The sequence below is a fragment of the Volvox carteri genome, assembly GCF_000143455.1.
Source record: "Volvox carteri f. nagariensis unplaced genomic scaffold VOLCAscaffold_72, whole genome shotgun sequence".
NCBI classification, from domain to species: Eukaryota; Viridiplantae; Chlorophyta; class Chlorophyceae; order Chlamydomonadales; family Volvocaceae; genus Volvox; species Volvox carteri.
Window position 1 is genome coordinate 79,324 of NW_003307615.1, and position 24,316 is coordinate 103,639.

The 24,316-nt window shown below is 58.6% G+C and overlaps 2 protein-coding genes across 2 annotated transcripts; one reads left to right on the top strand and one right to left on the bottom strand.

Annotated features, from left to right (window-relative positions):
- Positions 1-1,426: 1,426 nt before the first annotated feature.
- Positions 1,427-7,054, bottom strand: VOLCADRAFT_119665 (uncharacterized protein; the record flags this gene model as incomplete). The annotated part of the gene is made up of 11 exons (XM_002957315.1): positions 1,427-1,528; positions 1,687-1,875; positions 2,154-2,313; positions 2,679-2,866; positions 3,245-3,384; positions 3,882-4,068; positions 4,779-4,943; positions 5,262-5,335; positions 5,886-6,086; positions 6,538-6,707; positions 7,002-7,054. 11 exons carry the CDS (start codon positions 7,052-7,054, stop codon positions 1,427-1,429), a joined length of 1,629 nt encoding a protein of 542 aa, XP_002957361.1.
- Positions 7,055-20,207: 13,153 nt separating this feature from the next.
- On the top strand, positions 20,208-23,596 carry VOLCADRAFT_119666 (uncharacterized protein; the record flags this gene model as incomplete). The annotated part of the gene is made up of 6 exons (XM_002957287.1): positions 20,208-20,303; positions 21,010-21,113; positions 21,485-21,867; positions 22,276-22,491; positions 23,063-23,184; positions 23,507-23,596. The coding sequence occupies 6 exons, from the start codon at positions 20,208-20,210 to the stop codon at positions 23,594-23,596; spliced, it is 1,011 nt and encodes a 336-aa protein (XP_002957333.1).
- Between the last annotated feature and the right edge of the window lie 720 nt (positions 23,597-24,316).

Here is a 24,316-nt window from a genome sequence, read left to right on the forward strand (position 1 = left end):
GAACCCATCAGCTGCACACCTCCCCCGCCTCCTCGAACAACAGCAAGAGCGCCGAAAGGGCAGACGTATCCCGGACTGCTTCCCGCCTATCCACCAACTGCGAACAGCAATACGCCTGCCGATGTTGTGCTAGGGAGCAGATTGCAACGATGCCCTTTCTCGGATCTGCTACAACAATCAACGAGATCCATGTCGTGAATGTTCCGATTCAGCAACTACACACGACTGTGCGGCAGAGGAAGGCTAGGCCTCTTGCAACCATCCTTTGTGGATGAGCCGCACAGCACCGCCAGCCACTTGTAAAACACGCACACATACATACATACATACATACATACATACATACATACATACATACATACATACATACATACATACATACATACATACATACATACATACATACACACATACATACATACATACATACATACATACATACATACATACATACATACATACATACATACATACATACATACATACATACATACATACATACATACATACATACGTTTACACACACATACATACACACATACACACACTCCTCAGTCGCGACACGCCCTCAGATGACTGCCTGCTATGCGTTTTGCCGTACCCGGCTTTCTCTCCTAGTATGCTCTTGTATGTACCGTATGTACTACTATGAATGAAGAGGCCTTCTTCCTCCTGCACGCAACGGAGCCCTAAGACCGTTCGGAAGCGCACGTGACGAGGCCTCAGGGATCAATGCAGTGCGAGCCAGAACATGTACACCAAGTACAAAAGCTATGAAACGAAGCGCTTGGGTCTTTGGAAAAATCCAACCTACGAACATATTACGCACACACATGAGCAAACAGACAGGCTACATCGCCTGCAGGTCATAATCAAGTGACGTATCTCCTCCGCTCCGCCACCAGCAGCGATTTGGTAGTGCAGGTTGGCAGGCTCGGGAGCGGACTCCATGCGTCCTGAGCACCTTAAGGGCTGTTGCTACTGCCAACGCCTTCCCGGGCGCCCTTGCTGCCGCCAAGGTCCGCCACGGGAAGGCGTTGGCAGTAGCAACAGCTCTTAAGGTGCTCAGGACGCATGGAGTCCGCTCCGGAGCCTGCCAACCTGCACTACCAAATCACTGCTGGTGGCGGAGCGGAGGAGATACGTCACTTGATTATGACCTGCAGGCGATGTAGCCTGTCTGTTTGCTCATGTGTGTGCGTAATATGTTCGTAGGTTGGATTTTTCCAAAGACGTAGGTTGGATTTTTCCAAAGACGCAAGCGCTTCGTTTCATAGCTTTTGTACTTGGTGTACATGTTCTGGCTCGCACTGCGTTGATCCCCGTTGGGCCCCAAGGTCCGCCACGGCCGCCTGGTTTGCCGCCGCTACTGCGGCAGCGGCGGCGTCCACAGCGGCGGCGCCGCCGACGACCGTCGCCTGGCGCATCAGGTCGCCCGGCGCATCAGGTCCTCCGCGGCCGATGCTGCGGCGGCCAGTGGCGGCAGCTCCGACAGGTTCCCCAGACTGCTGGGTACGTCCCTCAGGTCCTGGGTGTGGGTGTGGGTGTGGGTGTAGGTGTGGGTGTGGGTGTGGGTAGGTGTAGGTGTGGAGCCCCCAACTCTACACCCGGAACCTCCCCTCCCCCCACAAGCCGAACCGGCGCAGCTCGGATTGCCAGGTCCCCAGTCCTTAGCCATGCCTTTACCTGCAGCACCTGCGCGATGTGTTCGCGATGAGTAGCAGCAACCTCTTGAGCCTGAGCCGCCAGCGCGTCCAGGACCAGACTGCTGTCACTCACTGCCATCCATCGGTCAATGGAGGCGTCACCGGCGGCGGCATCCGCCGCCACGGCAGCGGCGCCGGCGCTGGCGGCAGCGGCTGCACCTCCGGGGGCCTGCGCCCGGCAGGTGGTAGCACCCGCGTGCCGGGTCGGGTCGGAGTCCAGTGGATATGGGCCGAAGAACGCGAGTACATTGGGGATAGGAAACCGGTGGAGTCGGGGACCGTCAGAGAAGCAAGCAAAACCGGGTAGAAAGCTGGGGTGACAAAACCACCACCACCACCACCACCATTCCTTTCTCCCCAGTAGCCGCGACTGTCCCACTCGACCACCACGTCCCACCTCACAACCTATTTTACCCTCCTCACTCCCCAGAAAACAAGCTCACTCACCACAGCCTCCGCCAGCGCCTCACCAGCAGCCATGCGTGCCAGTCCCACCAGCAGCTGAGCCCCACCGAACGTGGACAGGGCCGGGGGCCCCTTGGTGGGGTCAGTCGCGTCGCGGGTGATGCATGCGGCTGCTAGGGCCTCACCCAGGCTGTCAAGTAGCCTGAGAAAGAAGGGGCCGGGGAAATCATATGATTCAGGAAGAAGCAAAGGGTCAAGAACCGCCTGGGATAGGGAAGATGCCGGGCGAGGAAACTTGACAAGGAAAAGCGGGTAGCAGAAGGGCGTACGAAGCGGTGCTTTCAGTGGGCAGTGGGCAGCAAGAGGGAGGCAGGAGGCCAGGCAGAGGGGAAGGGGCGGAAGAGCTGAGGGGAGGAAGAGATGCGCTGTGGTGCCCTTGGCAACAGCGGGAAGCTGCCCTACTGGCATAACAAACGAAAATTCCCACCCCCAACCACCTTTTTCCCCTCCTCTTCGCCCTTGATTCCTTCACCCCCTCCCCCCTCCCTCTTTGCTTGCTTCACCGACCTGCTCGCGACCGTCGGATCCACTCGATGGCCCCGCAGGGTGACCGCCAGACTGCTGAGAGCCCGAGCCAGGTTGTGCAGTGCCGCACAAGCTGACCCCCGGGCCACCGTGCTGGCCACGGCACCGGTGTTGCCGGCACGGGAGGGGGCCAGCAGCGCAGCCACGAAGTCTATCAGGCCGGCGGCGATCTGTGTGTTTGGGGGTGCCGCCGTGCGGATGCACGGCATGTACGACGTGTTCGGAATGATGCGCCCGTTGAGCGGGGATTCACTAAAAGGCGCGGCCGCAAGGACGCGCCGGCGGAATTGTTGTTCTCCTTCCAGAGAGAACATGTATGCATGTATGCATGCATGCATGCATGCATGCAGAAAACGACCCTTCTTCTCATCAGCTGAAGCAACCAAGGTGGAGGTGTAGTGGATGCGTGTCGTGGAACTCAACCCAACCCCCTACTCACCCTCACCCTCACCGCCACCCTCACCCTCACCCCACACCCTCACGCCTCACCGCCACCCTCATCCCCATTCTCACCCTCACCCTCACTCTCACGCCACCCGCCAGCTCACCTCGGCCGCCGAGTCGGGTCGCCAGGTGGACTCCGCGTACAGGCGGACCTCCAGCGCTGACAGCAGCGGATGTACGGGGGTGCTGGGGGACACAGCCCGACCGCCCTCGGTGTGCGATGTGGGAAGGTCGGGAGAACCCCCTGCAATGGTAGGGAGTGGTGGGGTGGAGAGAGTGGGGTGGCGTGGGAGTGGGTGTTGGTACTGTGGTCGCGTGACTAGATGCGATATCCAACTACAGATACAAGCACCGATGGGTGGTGCTGGACGTCCGGGGTCATTCGTGTGTGTGTGTGTGTGTGTGTGTGTGTGGCGGAGATGTGTGTGGCGGAGAGTTAGGGCGGCAAGTCGCGAGGCGGTAAAGCCCCCGTGACTCCAGGGGAGCTAGCGGGGAAGTGAAGGGGCTCCAGGGGGGGATTATGTGCAAAGAGCATAGAAACCACTACAAAGGGGAGATTACGGGGGAGGAGTACCGCATGTTGTTGGAAGCACACACCAGCTGAAACCAGCCAAGCAACACACTACACCGCACTGACGAGACCCCCACACCTGTTCAATCCCTACCTCCACCTCCAATCTCCATGCCGCCCATTCCTACCCCCCTCATCACCACCGCTCCACTATATATATAGGCTGGCACCTGCGATACAATCCATCACCGTCGCCACCTCCCGCAGAACCTGACCAGCCTCCAGTCCCACCATCACAGCAGCCTCCTCCACATCAGACGGGGACAGACTCACGGCAGCGGACGCCGTTTGTGCGCCCACCGCTGCCGCCGCTGAGGTGCCCTTGGTGGCGCCCTGCAGCGCCTCGGCCATACCGTCCTGCGGCAGAGATTGAGGTGGAGGCGGCCATGTAGGGAGATGAAGGAGGCGCAGGTCACGATGGGAAAAGTATCACCCTGCTCCTCAAGAGGGCAGCACGTTGCTTCTCGAGTTGTTATGAAGTTTTTTTATTTATGTATCTCATTCTGACTCCTGCTACGGGTCTTATGCAGCTTCTTCCTTAGCTTAGGGGTGGGAAGGTTTAGAAAAGGGGATGCGGGGACGGCTGCATGCGGCTCGCCCGGCATGCGCGGGGTTACCTATGCATGCAGCATGTATAGCAGAAGTTTCATGTGGCTCGGAGGAGTTCTACTGGCGGTGGGCCGAAGAAGTAACGGATCGCAGAAGAGCGGAAAATCCTATGCCGGGATTGAATAAGCCGGAACGCACCGCTGATGGCTGCAGTGTGTATAAAGGATTCCTAACGGCGATCTTCTGTCGGGAAGAGAAGGGGACAAATGGACTGCTGGAAAGGGCCCCCTGCAGCTCCTTACCCCTCTTTACCGCTACATAGCTCGGTACTCCACACATTTAAATCAATCAACATTCCAATAATCGCGGCAAGATGTCTCGTCCTGCACGCCTGCCCATTACTGAGCCGCGTTTCTGACTGTTTCGGACCCCCCCCCACGACACCTCCAAATTGGAGTGCCGGTACAGGTCCTTTATTCGACTTTTCCTAACCCCGTTGTCGTACTTCTCGTACTCACCAGGCACGTTATCACCGCTGCCGCCTTGCCGCGAGCTGCCTCGGCGTTAGGCTGTACCGCCAGTCGTGCTACAGCACCTGCTAAGGAGCGAATGACGGAGGCCACCGCTGGAGCGGCCGCGCCCCGTGCCTCCGCCACCGCAGCCGCCAAGTGCTCAACCACACCCTGCGGTGGCGGTGGGTGGCGACAATCACACACATGTTCGCTGGCAACCACACCCACGGTCGCTGGCCTGGTGAATGCAAATGGCGTGGCAGCACGCCGTTTCTCTCTTCCTCCTCCCCCCTCCCGGTCGTCAGGTTCTTTGGCAGGTCGGGCGTGTGTGTTTCGTGCCGTTCCGTGCTCCCTACCGCCGCCGTACCAGAGAGGGGGAAAGATGGAAAAAAGAGCAGATAACTCTGCGGCGGCCAGCGATGGCCGACATACAGACGGCAGTATGCTGTACACGTCCGTACATGCCCGTACAACTGTGCCCGACCCCACCTGGAGCCCTCCGCCGGGGTAGTAAAAAAGCGAGGAGCTCGGAAAACTGCCCAACACATCTCCCGCCTCGTCATCTGTTATACGGTACGTAAAGGATACGTATGCTGTACGGTAAGTGTTAAGGCACGTAGAGGCTACGTCGGACATGCCGGGGGTAACTCACAGGGCGTGTTGCTATTGGGTTACTGGAGAAAAGTAAGTAAGTAAGTAAGTAAGTAAGTAAGTAAGTAAGTATGTATGTACGTATGTGTGACGGTTTTGGAGGCCGGCGGCGATGGTGTTCGTGGTTGTGGTTGTTACTGTGGCTTTGATCCCTGTTGGACGTTGATGCTGTAAGGCAAGGCCGCACAACGAACTTCACAACGTGCACAGCCAGGAGAGAGCCATAACAGAGGGCAACAGAGGGCAACTGGCGCCAGCGCGGTTACGGAAATCAATTTAATGCCTTCAACTCATTACCTGCACTCGGGCCCCGCCTGCCTGTGCACGCAGTGGTTAATAACTTTGGAGACACCAAGCCAGAACCACCGCCAACAATGCGGCTGACACACCAACTTTGTCGCCACAACACCACTAGCTGCGCTTCACCCATTGTCATACATGTACGCCAACACCCACACCCACCGCGGCTCATATACTTCTTCGCCTGCAGCTGCGCCTCGAGGCAGCGCAGATATGCCGACGCCATGGCGGCCGGAGTCGACGGCGGCCGCGGCGGCGGCGCCGCCGCCGCCGACGATGGCCGGCCGCCAGCCGTGCCAAGCACCGCTGCCGCCACGGCCTGCTGTACGACACCTCCCAGGCGGCTCGACATCATGTGGAGCTCTGGGCGTGAATGTTGCGAGGAAGTGCATGTGGCGGACGGATAGGGCGTTTGGAGGGAGTGGCAAAGTGGTTCGGCAACAGCGGACCCCCTGAATGCTTTGTGCCGACATGGCGGCGGCTCTGGCTGACGCGGCGGCGCATCGCTGAGCGGGAATCGTGGCACCCTGTATGTGCGCACATGTATGTATGTATTGTATGCAATTACTAAGGCCGATGCCGTGAAGACATCGGCCTGGAGATATTGTGTACCAGGGAGGCAGGGCGGCACGGGTTACGCAGGCTTGTGCAGTACAGGCGGTTTCAGTGGATTTTTCCTGGGGCCATCACGCTGCCCTCAGGATTCCAGGACTACGGCATGGATATCGACGCATAAGTGAGCAAGGCGGCGGCCCGAATAAGGCTGGTCCATCCAAGATTGCGTATGTGTGGACCCGGGCCCGGGGGAGCTTACCGGCCTTGTAGCGCTTGGAAATGTATTCATCGTCGGCAGCGGCCGATGCGGCGGTAGCAACAGACCTTCCAACTCTGCCTCCTGCAGAGGCCGTCACTCGGGTGTTTGTGAACCGCGCATGGCCCGCGGCTCCGAGCGGCCCGGGGATTCGTATGGCGCCGGATGTCCACCTGCCGCCGTGCATGTATCGCATTCGGATGGAGAGGGTTATCCGCCGCACATGCACGCTTGCATGCATGTGCTTGTGCATGCAGTTGAATAAAGGGACGCGTGCTTAGGGGATGTGGGAGGATGGCAGGAAACAGCGTTTGTGGCGACAGGAGCCGTTCCAAAGGCCAGCAGTAGAAGTTCAGCAGAAGCGTGAGAGTTAAATAGCGGGAAATGATTTTATCTTTAAGCGATTCAGCAATTTAGCTCTGTTGGGTCGGGGCGGAAGGTTAGGAGCGTCAAAGTGACGCACGCACCTTGGCGCTGACCGGGCGACTTGCTGCGCCGGCTTGCTGTTGGTCGTGCGCATGGTGATGATCAGCATCGTGGCTTAAGGTGGTGATTGTGAGCGGGCGCAGTGGAAGAAGTGTGCTGCAACACTCAGATGCCGTATGGGGGTTAAATTCGTAACGAACGCGGCAATCGTTGTGAAGATTGTTCTGACAAATGAGAACTCTTAATTTTGTCCTGTGGATGACGACTGACTCCTGATGATTGTCTCCCAAAAGCTTGTGAGGTTGAAATAGCGCGAATCGGTTGTATCCAAGGGAACTCAAAGTGTTCCGGAGTTCGTTGGTTACGACTTCATTGCGCTGACGTAGAAACATGGATGATAACGTTGCCAAGGCCGCATTCACTAAGCGAGGACGTAACACGAAAATAACCTATGCATGCGCACTGTGAACAGAGGAACATAACTGTAATTGTGTTTGCGGAACAAACGGAAAACGCGTCGTTCCGAAGTTCGTTCCCCGTCAAACTCTGAACAGCCTTCCGACATAGTTCAAGAATTATGAGGCGAATTAAACCATGCCACAATCAAGGGAAAGCCACCAAAAACCTCGGTTACCCCACTTCGCCAAAGGATTGCCGGGCGACCTGTGCAGGTCGAATGTTTGCACCAAGAGCAAAGTGAAAGAAATTAACTCTATCCTTGTGTACCCTTGTAAAAATTTCGTAAGCGGGTTTTGAATGGGATATGGGCAAGACTTCGTAGGTCGAAAGGCGGCGGCCCAGATGTGAGACCTATATGCACATGGGGTCATGGCATTGAAATGCAAATTCTACGTTCCGCAGGGGTGCTGGGTCCTGGGTGCGCAATACGGTAATTATGCCTTTTGGCTCCCGCTCCTTCACGGCAAACAAGTTGCAGCTATACAACTTGCCATATCATACATCAGACGAAAGTTAGATATACTTACAACCTTGCTTTACCTGACCTTGTTCGCGTCAACATTTGCGGGGGCAAGCCGGCGTCAGGTGGGATACGATCCCGCTCGGTAAGCATGGGAAAGCTTAGACCGAAATGGTAGAGGAGTTTAAGCTATGGAAGTGCGCTTGGCGCTGAGGTCTTCCAGCGATCTTGGGGTTACAAGGAGGACCGGCTTTTATCTGTGGGCAAAGATCCGACCACTCCAGTGCTTTGGTGTAGCAGCAGAGTTTGGTTTGAAAGGAGCGTCCAGGGCTGAACTCAGACGTTCTGTTGCTGTCGCCGGCAACGGCGCTATTTGAGCTCGTGCCCTTTACGGCGCTGCGCAGAACCTGTTTTACTTCCCTGGTATCTGATATTGTTTTACGATGGTGTGTTGGACTGCTCTACATGTTGGCCCGACAACTTCTGACGTGTGCTTGGCTGATGCTGCTCTGGCCGCTGTTTCGCTGCAGTGCAGGCGTAAAGCTGCAGGGCACCGGTGTGCAGGAACTCCATACCATTGTATAGTTTTCATGCATATCAGCTGGGCTACCTGATCAAGGTGCAAGGAGGACAGGGCTCCAATGAGCCCTTGCGTTAACCGGAAAGCTGGCGGGGGCAGGGCAGTCTTCACTGTTCCACCCCCACCGCCTTTTCCTGGGCAGTGTAGCTTGCAGCAAGCTAACTCAAGTCCGAGCGATCAGCAAGGGTCGCCCAACCCAACAGCCGCACCAGCAACACCCGTGGTGCACTCGCAAGGAAATGTGGGTGGGCCACATGGCCCGAACTTAGGTGTCAATCCACACAGGCAAACTGCGGCGCCTGAGCCAGCGCCGGCAGACGTACATCAGGGTGGAACCAATAGCAGTCTGACCCCTCGCGGCGGAAGACAAGGGCATCATGCCACGGGCGGATCCTTGCAGTCAATGAGCCATCAACAGCAGGTACCTCAGCACATGCATTCATCACCTCCTGGAATCAAGCCCATGGTCTGTCCGCAGCACTTGGACTTGGTGTCCATAGATCCTCACGCGCCAGCGTGTCTGGACCCCGGGCTGCACAGCTTTTGGTGTAGCCTTAGCTTGCAACAGCGGCGACAGCTTCTACGATTGCCGAAAAAAGACCTCTTTGCGCGGGTCCGTTCGCTATACTGTTCTGGTTGTTTTGCACTCATACAGCTGCAGTACGACGAGCTTTGTGCATACGTAGCGAACCATGGGCGGAACAATGGAAGCGGAACACCACAGTGTGCAATCTGTGCTGCCGGCCACGCGTGTTTCGCGGGGCTGTCCGTCTCGGAAGACGGAGCGGTCACGCTGACGGATGACCTGCTGGTGGCGCACCCTTTCGGCCGCTTCGAGCAGGCGCGGATGTGGGACCAGACCCGCGAACAGCATTTCTCCTGCAGCGAGGTCTGCGGTAGCGGCTGGTGCAAGCGCCCCGGCGTGAACAAATGCAAATTACACACAGGGCCCGTATCCCCAGACGAGCTGTTGGCGTACTGGAGCACGTTGCCCGGGCCCAGACGCGAGGCACTAATGACGTTGGATGAAGAGACTTTCCTTGGGGAGCTGGATGTCAGTATGAAGCTGCAGCTGCGCATTTGCAAGGAGTGTCGTAGCAACGTCACCCGGGCCTTCAAGGAGCTTAAGCCTGGGCGGGACGCGACAGGGCAGGCCAACGCGGCCACGGGTCTGCTGCTTTGCGAAGGCCACGAGCTGCGCGCGGGCGAAGGGCGGGTACGCGTAGAGGGGCCTGGTGAGGCTTGCCTCTTCGAGAAGGCAGAAGAGGTGCAGGAGCAGAAGGTAACGATTGGGTTTAGGTGAAGGGGCTTAAGAGGCATGAGAGGGGTTGCCTGTCCGCTATCGCACAAAACGTTTTTCGTACGCCAGCTTAGCATCGCCTAACAAGCATTTGACTTGTTGCCGCGTGTAGGCCTTCGACGCTGCGGCTGGCGACCAGGACAGCCCAGAAACCATTCGCCACGCCGAGACCCCGGAGCTTGCGCGGGAGGCTTTGCAGGATTCGGCCCTTTTGATCTTCAAGGCGCAGGTAACATATCACCGATAGTCCGATGCGGTCATTAAGTACAGCTGCATACCTATTCGCCGCACGTGGTGCATGCTCTAAAGCTTTGCAACCCTAAGGAAATGTGAAATGCACTTTTGTAGTACGGTGGATCCACACCTCATCTTTTTGGTGCAAGGGCATACACAAGCACACATCCCCCAATTTATGCGCTGCTGATGAATCACCGGGGCCGCTGAGATTTACAGATTGTTCCGTATTGGTTGCTCAGGTGGAGGTGGCTTTCCGTGACCAAACGGCGTGTCGTAATGCGTTGCTGCTCTTCGCGGTGCTTTGTCACGGCTTATTGGAACAGCGGCTCGAAAACGCCTACAAGGAGCTTGGGGCGAAGCAGGCAGAGGTACGTAGTGGTTCAAGCGCAGATCGCTAAGTGCTCGTGTGGATTGCGCTGAGTCACCCTGGGCGTATTAGTAAGCACGAAGTGGATATCCATAGCGTGCGGAGGACCATGGCGTCGGCACATGTGTTTAAGCCAGAGGTTTGCAGAATGAAATGGCTTTCGTCCATGTACTTCTTTTAATCGTGGTGGCCTCGAACTTGTACAGCGGGAAGTTAGTTCATAGCTTTTGCCACTTGCAACGCTCGCTGCCGCTTCAGGCTGAGCTGCTGCGCCTTTTAGAAGAGGACGAAGCAAAGGAGGCGGCTAGGCGCGAGAAGAAAGCTAGCAAAGCGAGGGCGAAGAAGCTTCAAACGTCTTCCGCCATGGTGGCTTCCTTGAGCGGGGCTCCCGACCAGCAGCCCACGTCCGACTCGGAGGATATGGAACCGGAGCAAGCAACAAAGCCACCTCCACCCGCGGCCACGTCCGTGGCCAAGGACTCGCCGCACGCAGCAACAGCGACGCAGCCGGTTTCGGCAAGCGGCTCGGCTAGTTCTAAGGCAGCGGCTCAGGAGAAGGGTCGGGACAGCGCATCCTCCTCGGGTTCCAGCGCGGGTGGCAACAAGCAGGCTACAGCCTTAAAGCAGCACCAGCAGCAGTGCCAGCCGACAGCGTTAGGGAAGCAGTCAAGGGCCTCTAGTCTGGAGGATAGCCTGCCAGAGACCGTGGCGTTAAATGCAAGTGCCGCAGCCTCGAGCAGAACCGTCAAACAGCACCAGCAGACGTCTGCACACGCGCAACAGAATGGCAACCCGCTGACGGCTCCTGGGAAGGCTGCCGGCCGGACGGTTGCAGCGACGCCGGCGGCATCGAACCTGAGGGGCAAGGAGCATGAGACGGCTGCGGGCGGGAAGGAGAAGGGCCACAAGAGCAAGGAAGTATCGGCTGCGCCCGCAGCAGCTGCTGTAGCAACCACCGTCGGGAAGGCCGGGAAGAGTGCGGTCCCTGCATCGGGGCAACAATCTAAAGGGAACAAGGCAGCTGCAGACGCGGCACCGCCAGCGGGGCCGAAAGCGGGGCTCAACGTTGCCGCCCAACCTGCTGTACGGCCAGCCCCAGCCGTAGCAGTGCGTCAGCCTCCCGTTCCTGGCTTGCGCCAGGTTCAGCACGTGGGGCCGCCGCCGCCGCCCCCACCGCCGCCGCCGCGGCAGCAGCAGCAGTCGTCTTCTGGCGCAAACGCGTCCGGTGTATCGGCCGGTGCTCTGGGGGGCTCGGCCTTGTCATCACAGCCCCCTGCACCGCAACTGAACAATAGCAATTTTCCGCCGCTGCGCCCCGCATCGAGCGGTGCGACCTCAAACGCGCCAACGCCTCAGCGAGCAGCCTCACCGCCGCTCCCGCAGCAGCAGTCCGCGCAGCCTGCAGCGCCTCAATCCTCATCACAAGCATTTGGTAGCACCGCCCAGCTCCAGACGGCGTCCACGGCTCCGGCAGCACCTCAGGCGCCTATGGCGCCCGGCGCGCAGCCTACGGCGGCGCCACCTGTGGCGCCGGTAACGGCTGCTGCGGCAACTCTCGCACCCACCACGGTCCAGCCGCCTCAAACGTTACAGGCACATGGCGCAGCCGTGGGTATTACGGCGGATGCGCAGATCTCACCTGCGGAGCAGGGTCTGGCCCAGCTTGTGTTGCAATCGGCTCCCCCACGGGCTCCGCAGCAGCAAGAACAGCAGCCCGTACAGCAAGCCATTCACCTGGCCGCGAATGGCCCAGCGCAGGGCGGCGCCGCTTCATCGGGCTTCCAACACCAGCCACAGCAGTCTCACCAGCACCAGCCGCAGCAGCAGGGCATCTTGAACCTTGGGCATGTGGGTACTTCGCCTATGACCGCCCCGCCCATGGTGGGGGTGCAGTCGCTTGCCCCGGGGCCGGCACCTCCGGCCGCGGGGGGCGGCGCAGCTAAAGCAGCCATTGCTCAGCAACAGCAGCAGCAGCCGCCATTGCAGCAGCCGTTTGATGTTGCTGGCATGGCGCAGCTACGTCGGCCTTCGCCGGACCACCTTACGCGCTTGCAGGTGCAACAGAAGTCGTCACAACATCCACAAGCTGTGCTAAGCCAGGGTTTGGGACAGGCTCCAGGCTCAACGTCCAACGGGCTCCTTGGACTTGGTCCTTTCCTAGATAGCACTTCGCCCAACGGACCGGGGCACCTTAGTAGCACAGGCAGCTTGCAATCGCAGGGCTCTGGGCTACTGGCGCATGGGCCATCGGCCGCAGCAGGCGGGCTGACGGGCTCACAGGCGACGGCTGGATTCGGGTGGCAGTTGCCCCTCTCGCCGCAACAGCCTTTGCAGCAATCGTTATCGGCTTCGCAGCAGCGGGACCGAGAGCAGCAGCAACTGCATTCGTCTGCGCCCAGTCCTTCCCCGCAAGCTCCACAACATCAGCCGCAGCCCCCCCAGCAGCAGCTGGCAGCCTTGGCGATGCAACAACAGCAACATCAAGCTGCGGCAGCAGCGGCAGCTGTGGCGGCCGCTGCCGCCATGGGCCAGCAGGCGGCGCATGCTCAAGCCGCCGCTGCGCTGGGTGCCAGGCCCCTGTTCCCCTCTGCTCCCCACCTGCAAGCGCAGCCACGCCCGCAGCAGCAGCAGTCACAGCAGCTGTCGCTTGGAGGGTCTTCGGCAGGGCAGAGCGTCAATTTATCCCCCCAGAATGCTGCACAGCTGCTTGCCGCCCATGCGCATGCTCACGCGCAAGCTCAGCTCCAGGCCCACGCACAGATGCAGGCGCAAGCTCAAAGCGCCTCTCATCAGCAGTTCCAGCAGCAACAACAGCAACAGACCTTGGCTGTGCTGGCTGCCGCAGCTGCCGCTGCAGCAGAGGATGCTGTCAATGCTCAAGCAGTGCGCAATGGTGCTGCCGGTAGTTTCTCGCTGTTCAGCCACTTCCCGTCCACCCTTGCTGCCAGAGAAGCGGAGCTGCGGCAGCAGCTGGAGCTGCAGCAACAGCGCACGCAGCAGCACCAGTTAAAGGCGCAGCAGCATGCCGCTGAGGAACGCCAGCAGCAGCAGCAGCAGGTCTTACAGGCCACGCTGCAACAACAGATGCAGCAGCAGGTCCTTCAGGCACAGTTGCAGCAACAGCAGGCGGCGGCGGCATTGCAGTCCACGGCCTCCGGCCTCACGGCCCATCAAGCGCAGCAGCTCACCACCTATTTGCTGCAGCAGCAAGCGCAGCAGCAGCAGCAGCAGGCGGTGCAACAGCGTCAGGTGGCGCAGGCGGCCCAGCACGCACAGCAGCTCCTGGCCCGGCAACAGCACCAGCAGCAAGCGCAGCAGCAGCAGCATGCCCTTGCCGCGCAGCAGCAAGCGCAGGCGCAGGCAGCCCAGGTCGTGGCGCAGGCTCAGGCGGCAGTGCAGGCAGCCCAGGCCGTGCAAGCGCAGGCAGGTAAGCAGCAACAGGCACAGCAGCATGACGCCCTCAGTGCGCCCTGGTCAGTCCTTGGACGCTCGCTACAGCAGCAACAGGCGCAGGCGCAGCAACTCTCCGTAGCGGCCGCGAACGCTGCCTCTGCGAATGGCAACGCCACGGCCACTGGCATGGGTGGTGCAGGGTCTGCCTCACAGCTGCTGTTCCCTGGGCTCGCTGGAGCGGGTAGCTTCCTAAATGGTACTGTGTCTGCTTCCGGTGGCCTGGGGGGTATGGCGGCAGGGCTCAACGCTGCGCAGGGCCTTGCGAATGGGCCTGGTGCAGGGACGTCGGCGGGCCTTGGCGTGGGCGCCGATCACCACGGCGTGTCTGGTCTGGGACATGCAGCAACCAGCATGGCATCGTGGATGCGCGGTGCACAGGCGGACGGCGTTCTTGGCAGCACCACCGCCAGCGGGGCCTCTACCGCAGGGGCGGCAGCGCAGTACCACAGCCACAATAACCAGCACCTAAGGCAGAGCATCAGCCTGAGCAACTTAATGCTTGGTGGCGCTGGTGCAGCAGGTGCCGGCAGCGGTGGCGGCAGCAGCTTGGCAGCAGCGGCAGCTGCCCTTGAGGGAGGATTCTTTGGCCAGGGACAGCACCACCAGCTGGGTCTGAAGGGCGGAGGAGGGATGCTTGGTGCCGGTGCTGGGCACGGGATGTTCGGCAGCCAGGGTAGCTTGTTGGCTGCTTCGGCGCTTGGCGGTGCCGGTGCGGCCACTGCAACGTCAGCGGCGGCCGGTACTGGGGCCGCAGCCGGTAGACCGGGTTCCGGCACGGGTCAAAATGCCCTTTCGGGTATTGGTGGCGCCGGTCTCGGCGCGGGCGGGCAGGGTCTGGGAAGCGCAGGGCTGGGTGGGCTGGGGCTGGGTGGGCTGGGGGGGGGCCTCGGCATGCTCAGTAGCAGCACTGCAGGGGCTGGGCTGCGGGATGCTGCCGGCGCCGGCAATGTGGCCGCTTCGGGTGGCTTGGCCAGCAACGCGGCTGGGGCCGGTACGTATAGCCTCTTTGGTGCGTCGCCCTCACCTTCAATTGCGCAGTCTTTGGTGGGTATGACGTCGTTGCTGGGCTGAGTGGCGGGAGCCCACGGGTACCGTATCTCGGCGGCCCGCTTGGAAATGAGAATGTGGGACAGTGCAGTGCTGAAGCCAGCCCATCAATCTTTGGCGGCGGCAGGATAAAAGCCGGCCAGAACCCACACACGCAAAAATTGGATTTTGTGCGACAGGGAAGTGTTTGATGCTGCACACGGGTAAAATGGGGTGCTGTTGTGTCGTGATTTTGCGCATATCAATGGTTTTTATGGGTAATAGGTGAATTTCTTTCTGGGTTTGCGAAGGAGCCGTGTTGAAATTTCTTGAGGCTCCGGTCAGGGGAAGGCCCTAGATAGACTTAGGAGGAGAAACGCATGCTGCTGAGGCATGGCTGGGCTTCCCTTTCTTAACGAGCCGGTCAATTGACCATTCAAGCTACATGCTTTCGCTCTTGCTTCTAAATGAGTTCACCTGCCCGCCTGGGCCGTTAGCTGTAGCCTGGGCGGCAGGAAGGGGGAAAGCACCGCGGCAGCATTGTTGTTCTGGAGTCGTCGGGATTCCTTTCTAGTATCGGCGTGTTGTGTCGTCATTTGGTGTGAGGGGTATGGTGCAACGTGGCATCGGCTCAGTGTGGGGGCGCTGTGTAGTGCCGTGCGGCAAATGTGAACGCGATTGCCACTGGGGGCGGTGCGGCGTGTGAGGTGTGCCATGAGCTGCAATGTCAACCAAACGGCAGCGACAAAAAGCAACAGTGCCACCACACTCCTGCCGTTGTGACGTTCATATGCGTAGCAGGAGGGCTGCGACAAGCTCGGCACGGCGGGGAGCGTCCGGACGCTGTGTGTCGAACTTTGCTCGTTTCGTTCGCAACCTGCATGTCCTTGGCAACGGGGCGAAGTTTTCCTTCCGTTGCCCTTTTGGGGCTGTTTCCCTTTCGTGCGGCATGCTTAACTTGCTTGAGATTGTACCATAAGAATAGTCCCGAAATCTTTTGCGTGGCGGTGCATGCTGCCATCAGCGCCTCGCACCAAGGGTTGCGACTATGTTTTTGAGGTGCATAAAGACAAAACAGCGAAGCGATGGGTTGATGGAGTGGAAGGAGCGCTGGCTTCCACATGCCAGATACTTGGGAAGTTCTGTTCATTTAAGAGCAATGGCTATAGCCTGCGCTAAAACGTATTGCCATAGCAGAGGAACTATGTTAGGCCTGCCGCACTTTGTTACACGCGTGGGCAGAGCAGGGCGAGGTGCAGGCGAGTGTGCGGCAGTGCGTATGCGCTCTCCCTAGGGGGGAGCAGGCGAGCCCGCAAGCAGGGGCATCAAGACGCGCGCGGTTCCACGGCCTCGTGCTGTGTGCAATGCTGTGCTGTGGCCGCACATCCTACATGCACGGCTCATGTTGGGGAGCAACACTGTGCTTCAGTAACTTGGCATGTTGCAAAATCTTTGAACATTTGTCTCATTTTTAAAGCGTGGCGAGGCTGGCGGTCCAAACCTGTCCAGGGCGGACGGAAAAGGCAGACGGAAAGGTGTGAGAGCGAGCGGACCTTTCCATTTTGCAGTAGCAGTGGTGAATTCTAGCATGGCAGCGGCGCCGTTTTATTATGTAATAAACCGCCGCCGAGGCCTCATAGTCCTCCGACGCCAGGTAAAACCGACTGAGGCGAGGCAATGTCCTTTCGAGCGTTTCACATGACCAGAGCCGCCTTGCACATGTCCACATGTTGCCAGGCAAACAGCTTACCAGACGCGATGCATATGCCTGTGGCACGTATCACTGTTGTCGTCGTGCAACAGCCGCGAATATCGTGTCCCATGACAGGGAGGCAAGTATGGCGATATCCCACGAAGCACCCTGCAGACAACACGCGCACAATTTGCGCCCAACCCCCGTCGGAACCATCTGCCCCGTCGTAATATCAACACATCACATCAATAAGCTGCCGCTGAAGATTACAACCGGCAAACCAACTGACTACAAGTGCACATGATCACCAATCATAATTCCCGAACCACGAAGGGGCCTTCGGTTGTTATACAGCACTTCTTCCACATCCCGCATATTCATCCTGCAGGTTGCAAGTACTTCATAGTCATAACTTAATGAAGTGCTGCACCTGAGATGACATATTAGGACAATCATGCCCAAAACGACATCCCTCCTAGCGATGCAGTTGGCTTCGGCATTTTGGAGCATTGCCTGGCTCCTACAATTCGTCCGCGACTATCATCCTCATTGGTATCTGAAACGTAAGGACCCCAAAAACTCCGTGTCCGTCATGCGGTGGCAACTGTCGTTGGTGTCTTGCACTTGAAAATGGCCTTGGGAAGCAGCTTAGCCTCATCCTGCGTGGGTCCCGAGAAACCAACCCAGGGGTCACTGATCTGTCAGCTCAGCGCCGAAATTTCAAAACCCGAAATCCAAGGCTCATTCCGCACAGCTGCGACTGCACAAAACAGGCAGCACACATGCGGCATGCGCGGACCGCGCAGGCTTTGCAACACAGTTGCCGGCTCAAGCACAGCTCCATGCAGGACCTGATGACGCCGACTGGAGAAGGAAAACGTGGAGAAGGAAAACCTTACCGCGTTTTTTGTGCGCCACATCACTGCCGCGTGGAGAAGGAAAACCTTACCACGTTTTTTGTGCGCCACATCACTGCGCTTACCCAAGTCCTTCGCCGCTTACCCCCACCCTTCACCCAATTGAGCTGGAACTAACCCCTGCCACCTCCGTACACCTCCATTGCCCGTTCCTTTCCCCCTTAGCCATACGACTCCCATGCTATGTGTCTCCAGGAAAAGCATCTCTAGCGCACAGTATGGGATGAGAACATATGTAATGATCCCTCTTAACAAAATATTCCCTCTTAGGACACGCGGACACATACACACACCACTCTCGCCATCCGGCCCCTGAACCCACCGGCGTGTAACACCCTCCTCCGACGGCGGCGCTGGTGCACCAAACGCACGCAGGGCCCACGCAGGAAGCCTCCGGCCGGCCATCGCAGGACCCCGCCTGGCTCGGTGCAGGGGTGGCGGCTGACGGATCTAGGTCCTTGTCACAAACCAGGCCCCACGCTAAGTAAGCATAGCATGGGTCCCATAGCATGGGTTTACCCGTAGTCAGCGACATGCGAAGCAGCAGGGATGGACACAGCGGGGACACAGAGGCAACGGGAACGTCATCGATGTTGCTTTCCGGCTCCAAACGGGGTTCACGGGGAGTCGAGTACAAAGGCCGGTTTGGGTGGTTAAATCTACATCTCTTCATTTATCTCCCGCTGGGTGCGTCCATGCATAACGACTTCTTCAGATGAGTACCTCGGTGCTGAGTACCTCGGAACGCCTTCTAGCCTCGTAGGGGGCTGGTGCGTCATGTTGTGGGCTAGACAGTAATGGCACAGAAAGTAAAAGAGCAGGGCAGCCCTCCTCAACAGCGATCAGCAGGGCTGGCTGCAGCGGCCCGCTGCTGGATTTAGAGGGAAAGGTAAATTTGCCGCGACAGCGTCCTGAGCTGCCCAGCCGGTTCCGCAAACGCAGCCCAAGCGGGCCCAAGAGGACAGGGTGTGCAGCGATTGCGGGCCAGTGGAAGGAAGCGTTCTATCACGGCACGACGGCCGTCTGGTTGGTGAGTACCGGCGCTTACCCTTAGGGACCAGCTTCGCTGCGGAGACTGGGTAGCACCCCGTTCCAAACTTGTTGCCCGGCTTCTCGCACCATACGCCTGGTGCCGGCGCGGAAGTGGGGGACCGTGCGGGATGTCAAAGTGTAAAGCAAGGCATCATGGAGTCACATAGCCCAGCAACGAACCAGGAACCAAGTCGTGAAAGTGAAAAGGATCTCGACCCTCGTTAAGGAAGGAGGCATGTCGGTAAAAGGTGCGAGCCCTTCGTTGGTTTCCACTAACTTCCGGAGCAGGTAGGCGCAGCCGCACGGTAACGAATTTGTCCAGTTAGCTCCATCAGTGAAAAGGGCATATATATGTTTAACATAATGAGGCATGCGGGGATCGACACGCTCACAATCATCGCGGAGGTCGCAGTCGAGTGGTGTCTTCTGCGCGATGCACCAATTTTCCGGTTTCGCCAATCCCAAGCTGTTAACGCGGAGCTCCGCAGCTTCAGCAAAGCCCACAGTACATGCCAGTAGGCAGCATGCTACAATTATAGGTGACACGAGGGCGTGTGAACGCATCATCGTCTAACGATGTCCGAATCTCTTCCGAGAAAGTTTAGTGCAACATCAAGTGTTGCAACCCGTATTGAAAGACTGCACCTTTCTTGTGACGGGCTCGCAATCCATTTGTTCCATGCCGTGCGGTGGTGCACGTGCCGCCGTATGCATGGAACTTCGCTGTACAATCCTTCTACCTTCATCTTATAGGATTAAAAAGCCTATCGTTGTAAGGATAGGCCACATGTTTCGTTATGCCTGGATCTTAGCTTACACAAGGTGATAGCCGGCCCAGGTCGCAATGCAAACCTTCATAAGGTGCCTTTTAGGCCAGGGCCTGGCGTGCACGCGCCAGAGAGTAAATAAGGTTCTTACCGGGCCAACACGGTGCGCGGGGACTCTTACATTGTGCTTTCGTTTCCATGAGGACGCTTGCGTTAAGCTGCCCCACCTACCATACATAAACTACACAAACATCGCCACTAAAGGATAGACATAATACCGGGCATCTAGAAAGTTACCTAAACTATTTTTCCCGCAGATGTCTGGCCGGGACCGTGGGTCATGTTTCCGCATGCATGCCGCTTGGAACTCGGCCACTTCAAGCCAGCGCAGCGGCAAAAACGAACGCATCAAACGACATAGCTTTGCAGTCTGAACAAGTCTTACTCCACTGCGGTGAGCTTTTATCGTTCTACTATTGCAGCCACGTCTACTGTATGAAAATCTACTTTATCACGGACAAAAGCCCTTTAACCTAAGAGGTCGAACACCGAGCACAGATTGGATGAATCGGCAGCTGTGGTACGACCAGCTCTATGCCGCTGGTGTGCCGGTGGCATGGGCCGACGATATACGTGATTGGAATGCCGTACGATACGCCGTTGGCTGGAACTTCACGCCGGCGCTGCTATCTAAAGTAAGACACATGTGCCCCATCTGCCAGACGGTGCTGTGCCCGTGAGGACGGTGCTGTCCTCACACGTACATGTTCGACAACACTATTTATACGCGCGTGAGTGTGCACCTATCCTTTTCCCTCTCATCTGTAACTGCTAACAGAGCAGGAACTCCTCCACCGGTACCTTCCTCCTTTTCCTTAGCCACTCCTCCCCCTCCTCCCTCCCTCCTCCCTTCCCCCCCTGCTCCCCCTCCCTCCCCCAACCCGCACAACGGGTAGATGCCCTCCCTGCGCGCCATCGCGTCACAGGGTGCCGGGGTGGACCACGCGATGCGCCCCGGGCTCATACCTCCAGGGGTGGACGTTGTGCGTGTGGTAAGGTGGTTCGTACGTGCACTGCCATGTGCCATGTGCCACACGAACCAACTGCCCCGTGCTACGTTACGATCATCCACATCATCCCCTTTTCCTTTCCCCCTGTCTTTTAGTCGCAACCCGCAACCACTGTTGTGGCATTTAACTTACCGTGTATGTTTGCTCTTTTCCCCTACCCCCCTCGTCCCCAATCCAATTTGTGGTTCGTCTTTCCCCTACCCCCCTTCCCCAATCCAATTTGTGGTTCGTCTTTCCCCTACCCTCCTTCCCCAATCCAATTTGTGGTTCGTCTTTTCCCCAACCCCCCTTCCCCAATCCAATTTGTGGTTCGTCTTTTCCCCAACCCCCCTTCCCCAATCCAATTTGTGGTTCGTCTTTTCCCCTACCCTCCTTCCCCAATCCAATTTGTGGTTCGTCTTTCCTTTACCCCCCTTCCCCAATCCAATTTGTGGTTCGTCTTTCCCCTACCCTCCTTCCCCAATCCAATTTGTGGTTCGTCTTTTCCCCAACCCCCCTTCCCCAATCCAATTTGTGGTTCGTCTTTTCCCCTACCCTCCTTCCCCAATCCAATTTGTGGTTCGTCTTTCCTTTACCCCCCTTCCCCAATCCAATTTGTGGTTCGTCTTTCCCCTACCCTCCTTCCCCAATCCAATTTGTGGTTCGTCTTTCCCCTACCCCCCTCGTCCCCAATCCAACCTTCGGATAGGTGGACCCTCTCATGGCTCAGAGGATGGCCACCTGGGTCATGTGGGCTGTCATCAATTTCCAGCGCAAAATGGATCTGTACGGCAAGGCCCAGGCAGAGCGCAGGTATTGTGTCCTAATTGAGGGCTGGCGCGGCGATGTGTGTTTTGTACCACCGGGCGGATTACAGCCATGGCCAAGCAGCGCAGGCGTTTGGGTCCTTGCAGGTCGGGGGTTGGGAGCGGTGTATGTACCAGCCCATGACATATAATAATGCAAGCTGCTACGCGACATGGGGGCCCAACCCAACCCACACCATGTCTTTCCCGGCGCCTGCCTGCCCTTGACCTCCTTGTCTGGGTGTCTCTCTTTTCTTTTCCTCTCTTCCTTTTCCTCTTCTCTCTCTCTCCTCCCCGCTCTCGCTCCCCCTCTCAGCCCTTTACCCCGCATCATGCCCCTCCTCCACACGCTCCCTCCCCGGGGTGGGGCCGCCCCAGGTGGGACAAAAAGATTGAGAACCTGAAGCCCTGGGACAACGGCGAGGTGCGGGTGGGCATCCTGGGATATGGAGTCATGGGCCAGGCCACCGCACGGCTGCTGGCAGCGGCTGGATATGACGTGGCTGCGTGGGCCAGGAAACCCAGGACAAAGCTGCAGCAGCAGCAGCAGCAGGCGGAAGCGGAAGCGGGAACGGGCGCAGCTGCCTCGACCGCTAATGCTGGAAGCCGAGGCAGCAGCAGTGGCAGCTGCAGCGACATTGGCAGCGGGAGCGGTGTTCCCGACGTGGCGGTGTACGCGGGGGATCGTGGGGAGCTGCGGCGGTTTGTAGAGCGCAGTGATGTGTTGGTGTGCCTGCTGCCGCTTACGCCGGAAACCCTAGGTGCGTCTCACCTCACCTCACCGCACAACACCACACCTCACCGCACAACACCCCGGGGGCCGCCTAAGGCCCCGTCTTGGGACAAATTCTTCTCCTCTTTTTCATCCCACACTGACTCCCCAGCGCGGTGGGCCTGCCGTGACGTGTGTATGCCGTACTCACGGTACTCGCGTACCAACCAAGCCTCTGCTTCCTTCCCTAGGGGGCCCACGTCCACGTTGACTTCATGCTCCGTGTCGTTGTCCGGGTCCGCGGGATTGGCGTAATTCATGTCTTTTTTATTCCAACCTCCCCCCCTCCCCTCCCCCCCTCTTCAACTCCTCCAAGGCCACCTCCTGGCCCTTCTCCCTTCGCACCCCCGCGCACATCATCACACACCCCGACCCCGCCCCGCCACCGGGCACACAGGCATCCTCAGCTCCGAGCTTCTCAGTTGGTTACCCCCGGGGGCCACAGTCATCAATGCGGCCCGGGGCCGGCACCTGGATGAGGAGGCGCTCATCAGGGCACTGGACGAGGGCAAGTACACCGGAGTGTGGGTCCGGGGAAAGGAGAGGAAGGGGGGAGGGGAGGGGTGGCCGCTTGCACGGATAACGCTGCTGTGGGACTGTGCGGACGCTGGTGGTGGGCTCCGGCGTTGAGGGCCTGCGTCAGGGGCGGTGTATACATGGCAGCAGTGCGCATCTGGTGCCATTGAGAGCGGGAGGCCTCTCTCCCGGGAAGAGCCAAAGAGTGGTCCCAGGGGGGTTGTGTGTGTGTGTGTGTGTGTGTGTGTGTGTGAGGAGGTGCACTCGCCCGCGACGTGTAGTGCTGGCCTTCGCGGGATATTGCGAGTTAGGCCGTAATGATTTGCGGTCCCCGTGGCGCAGATATGATCTTCTTCTTATTATTATTCGTCGTCGTCGTCTTCTCCTTCTTCATCTCGTCAGGTTCTTCACCCTCCCCGACCTGACCTTCACAAGGAGCTCCGGCGGCGAGAGGTCGTCATTACGCCTTTCCTCCAGTCATGGACTCGGCCGCGAGATACTCGTTCGCAATCTAGCTGCTCACGTCGCCGCGATTAAATAACTACTTCTCAAGTCGCTGCTGGCTGGCAACTTCTTACGACTTCCTGATGCAGTATCCATCTATTCCGTCTATCTCCAGTATCAGCTTCACTCGTCTGTGGTTCGCCTCCCCCCTCCCCGTCCCCCAGGTCGACTGGGTGGAGCTGTCCTGGACGTGTTTGCCACGGAGCCGCTGCCCCCCGACTCGCCCCTGTGGTGCCACCCGCGAGTGCGCATCACACCGCACGTGTCCTCCATAACGGATGTACCGGTGGGTTGGGAGGGAGGGAGGGTAAGGGGACAGCACCCGGGAGGAAGGTGAGGGGGCAGGTAAGGAGGTGGTACAAAGTTGAGTTGGTGGATGCCTCCTGCCCTCCTGCCTTGCACCGCTCACCGGGGGTCTCACCGGGTGGTTGTGGTAGCGGTAGGGACCTGCCTGCCTGCCTGGCTGCGTGTGTGCACCCGGTATATGCCGGTATGAGGACCCCACCTGCGAGTGCCCAGGTGCAAACGTTTCGTGTGGCCCTGCCACCAATGCCTTCGCTGCTGCTGCTGCTGCTGCTGCTGCTACTGCTGCTGCCCGCTTTCTGTAGAACGCGGTGGCCCAAATTGCGGACAACTATCGTCGGCTGGTTTCGGGGCTGCCTTTGATCAACGTGGCAAATAAGACCGCCGGGTACTGATGACACGGCCATCCCCCCCCGGGTACACCAGTCGGCTACCTACCTCCCCTCCCCTCCCCGCCTGCCTGCCTCCTTCTCTATCTAGTCTGCGTGCCTTCCCACATACCGACCAGTTTGCTTGTGGCTGGCCCCAGCGAGCCATGAATCTCTCCCCAGCATGGGAAGGGAAGAGTAGGAGGGACAGAGGCCGTACCTAAGTACCGTACATAATGCTATGCAGCTATTGTAGGTGATCGATCCAATGGAAAGCAGGCTGCGGGCAACAGCAGCACTATCGTACTGAGAGCCCATAATTGAAGACATCACCCATTTCCGATCTGGGGAACGAGAAGTCGACTTGACCCAAACATGGTGGGGTTCCCGGGGAGTTGTTGACCAAACAATGACCAAGACAGGAGGACTGCAGCCGCGGTTGCTGTTGCTGTAGAACACGGTTCAGGGTGGGCGTGTGGCGGGTCTCCTGTGAACCTGACTGCGTGCTTTCAAACTCAGTTGCAAAATGTCGTACGAGAAGGTTCTCGGCAAGGCATTACTTGGCCGATGTGAGGATCACCCAAGCGACGTCGTACAAACGGTGGCGGCTCATCCAGCTTAGGCTGCTCCAGCAGACATGCATACAGCAGGAAGAGGCGTGTGTGTGTCATATCCTAGATTGAAGCTGTCGTCGTTACCCTACGGTTGCTTTCACCGTCGCATCCCAAGTTGGCCGCACTGCAGAGC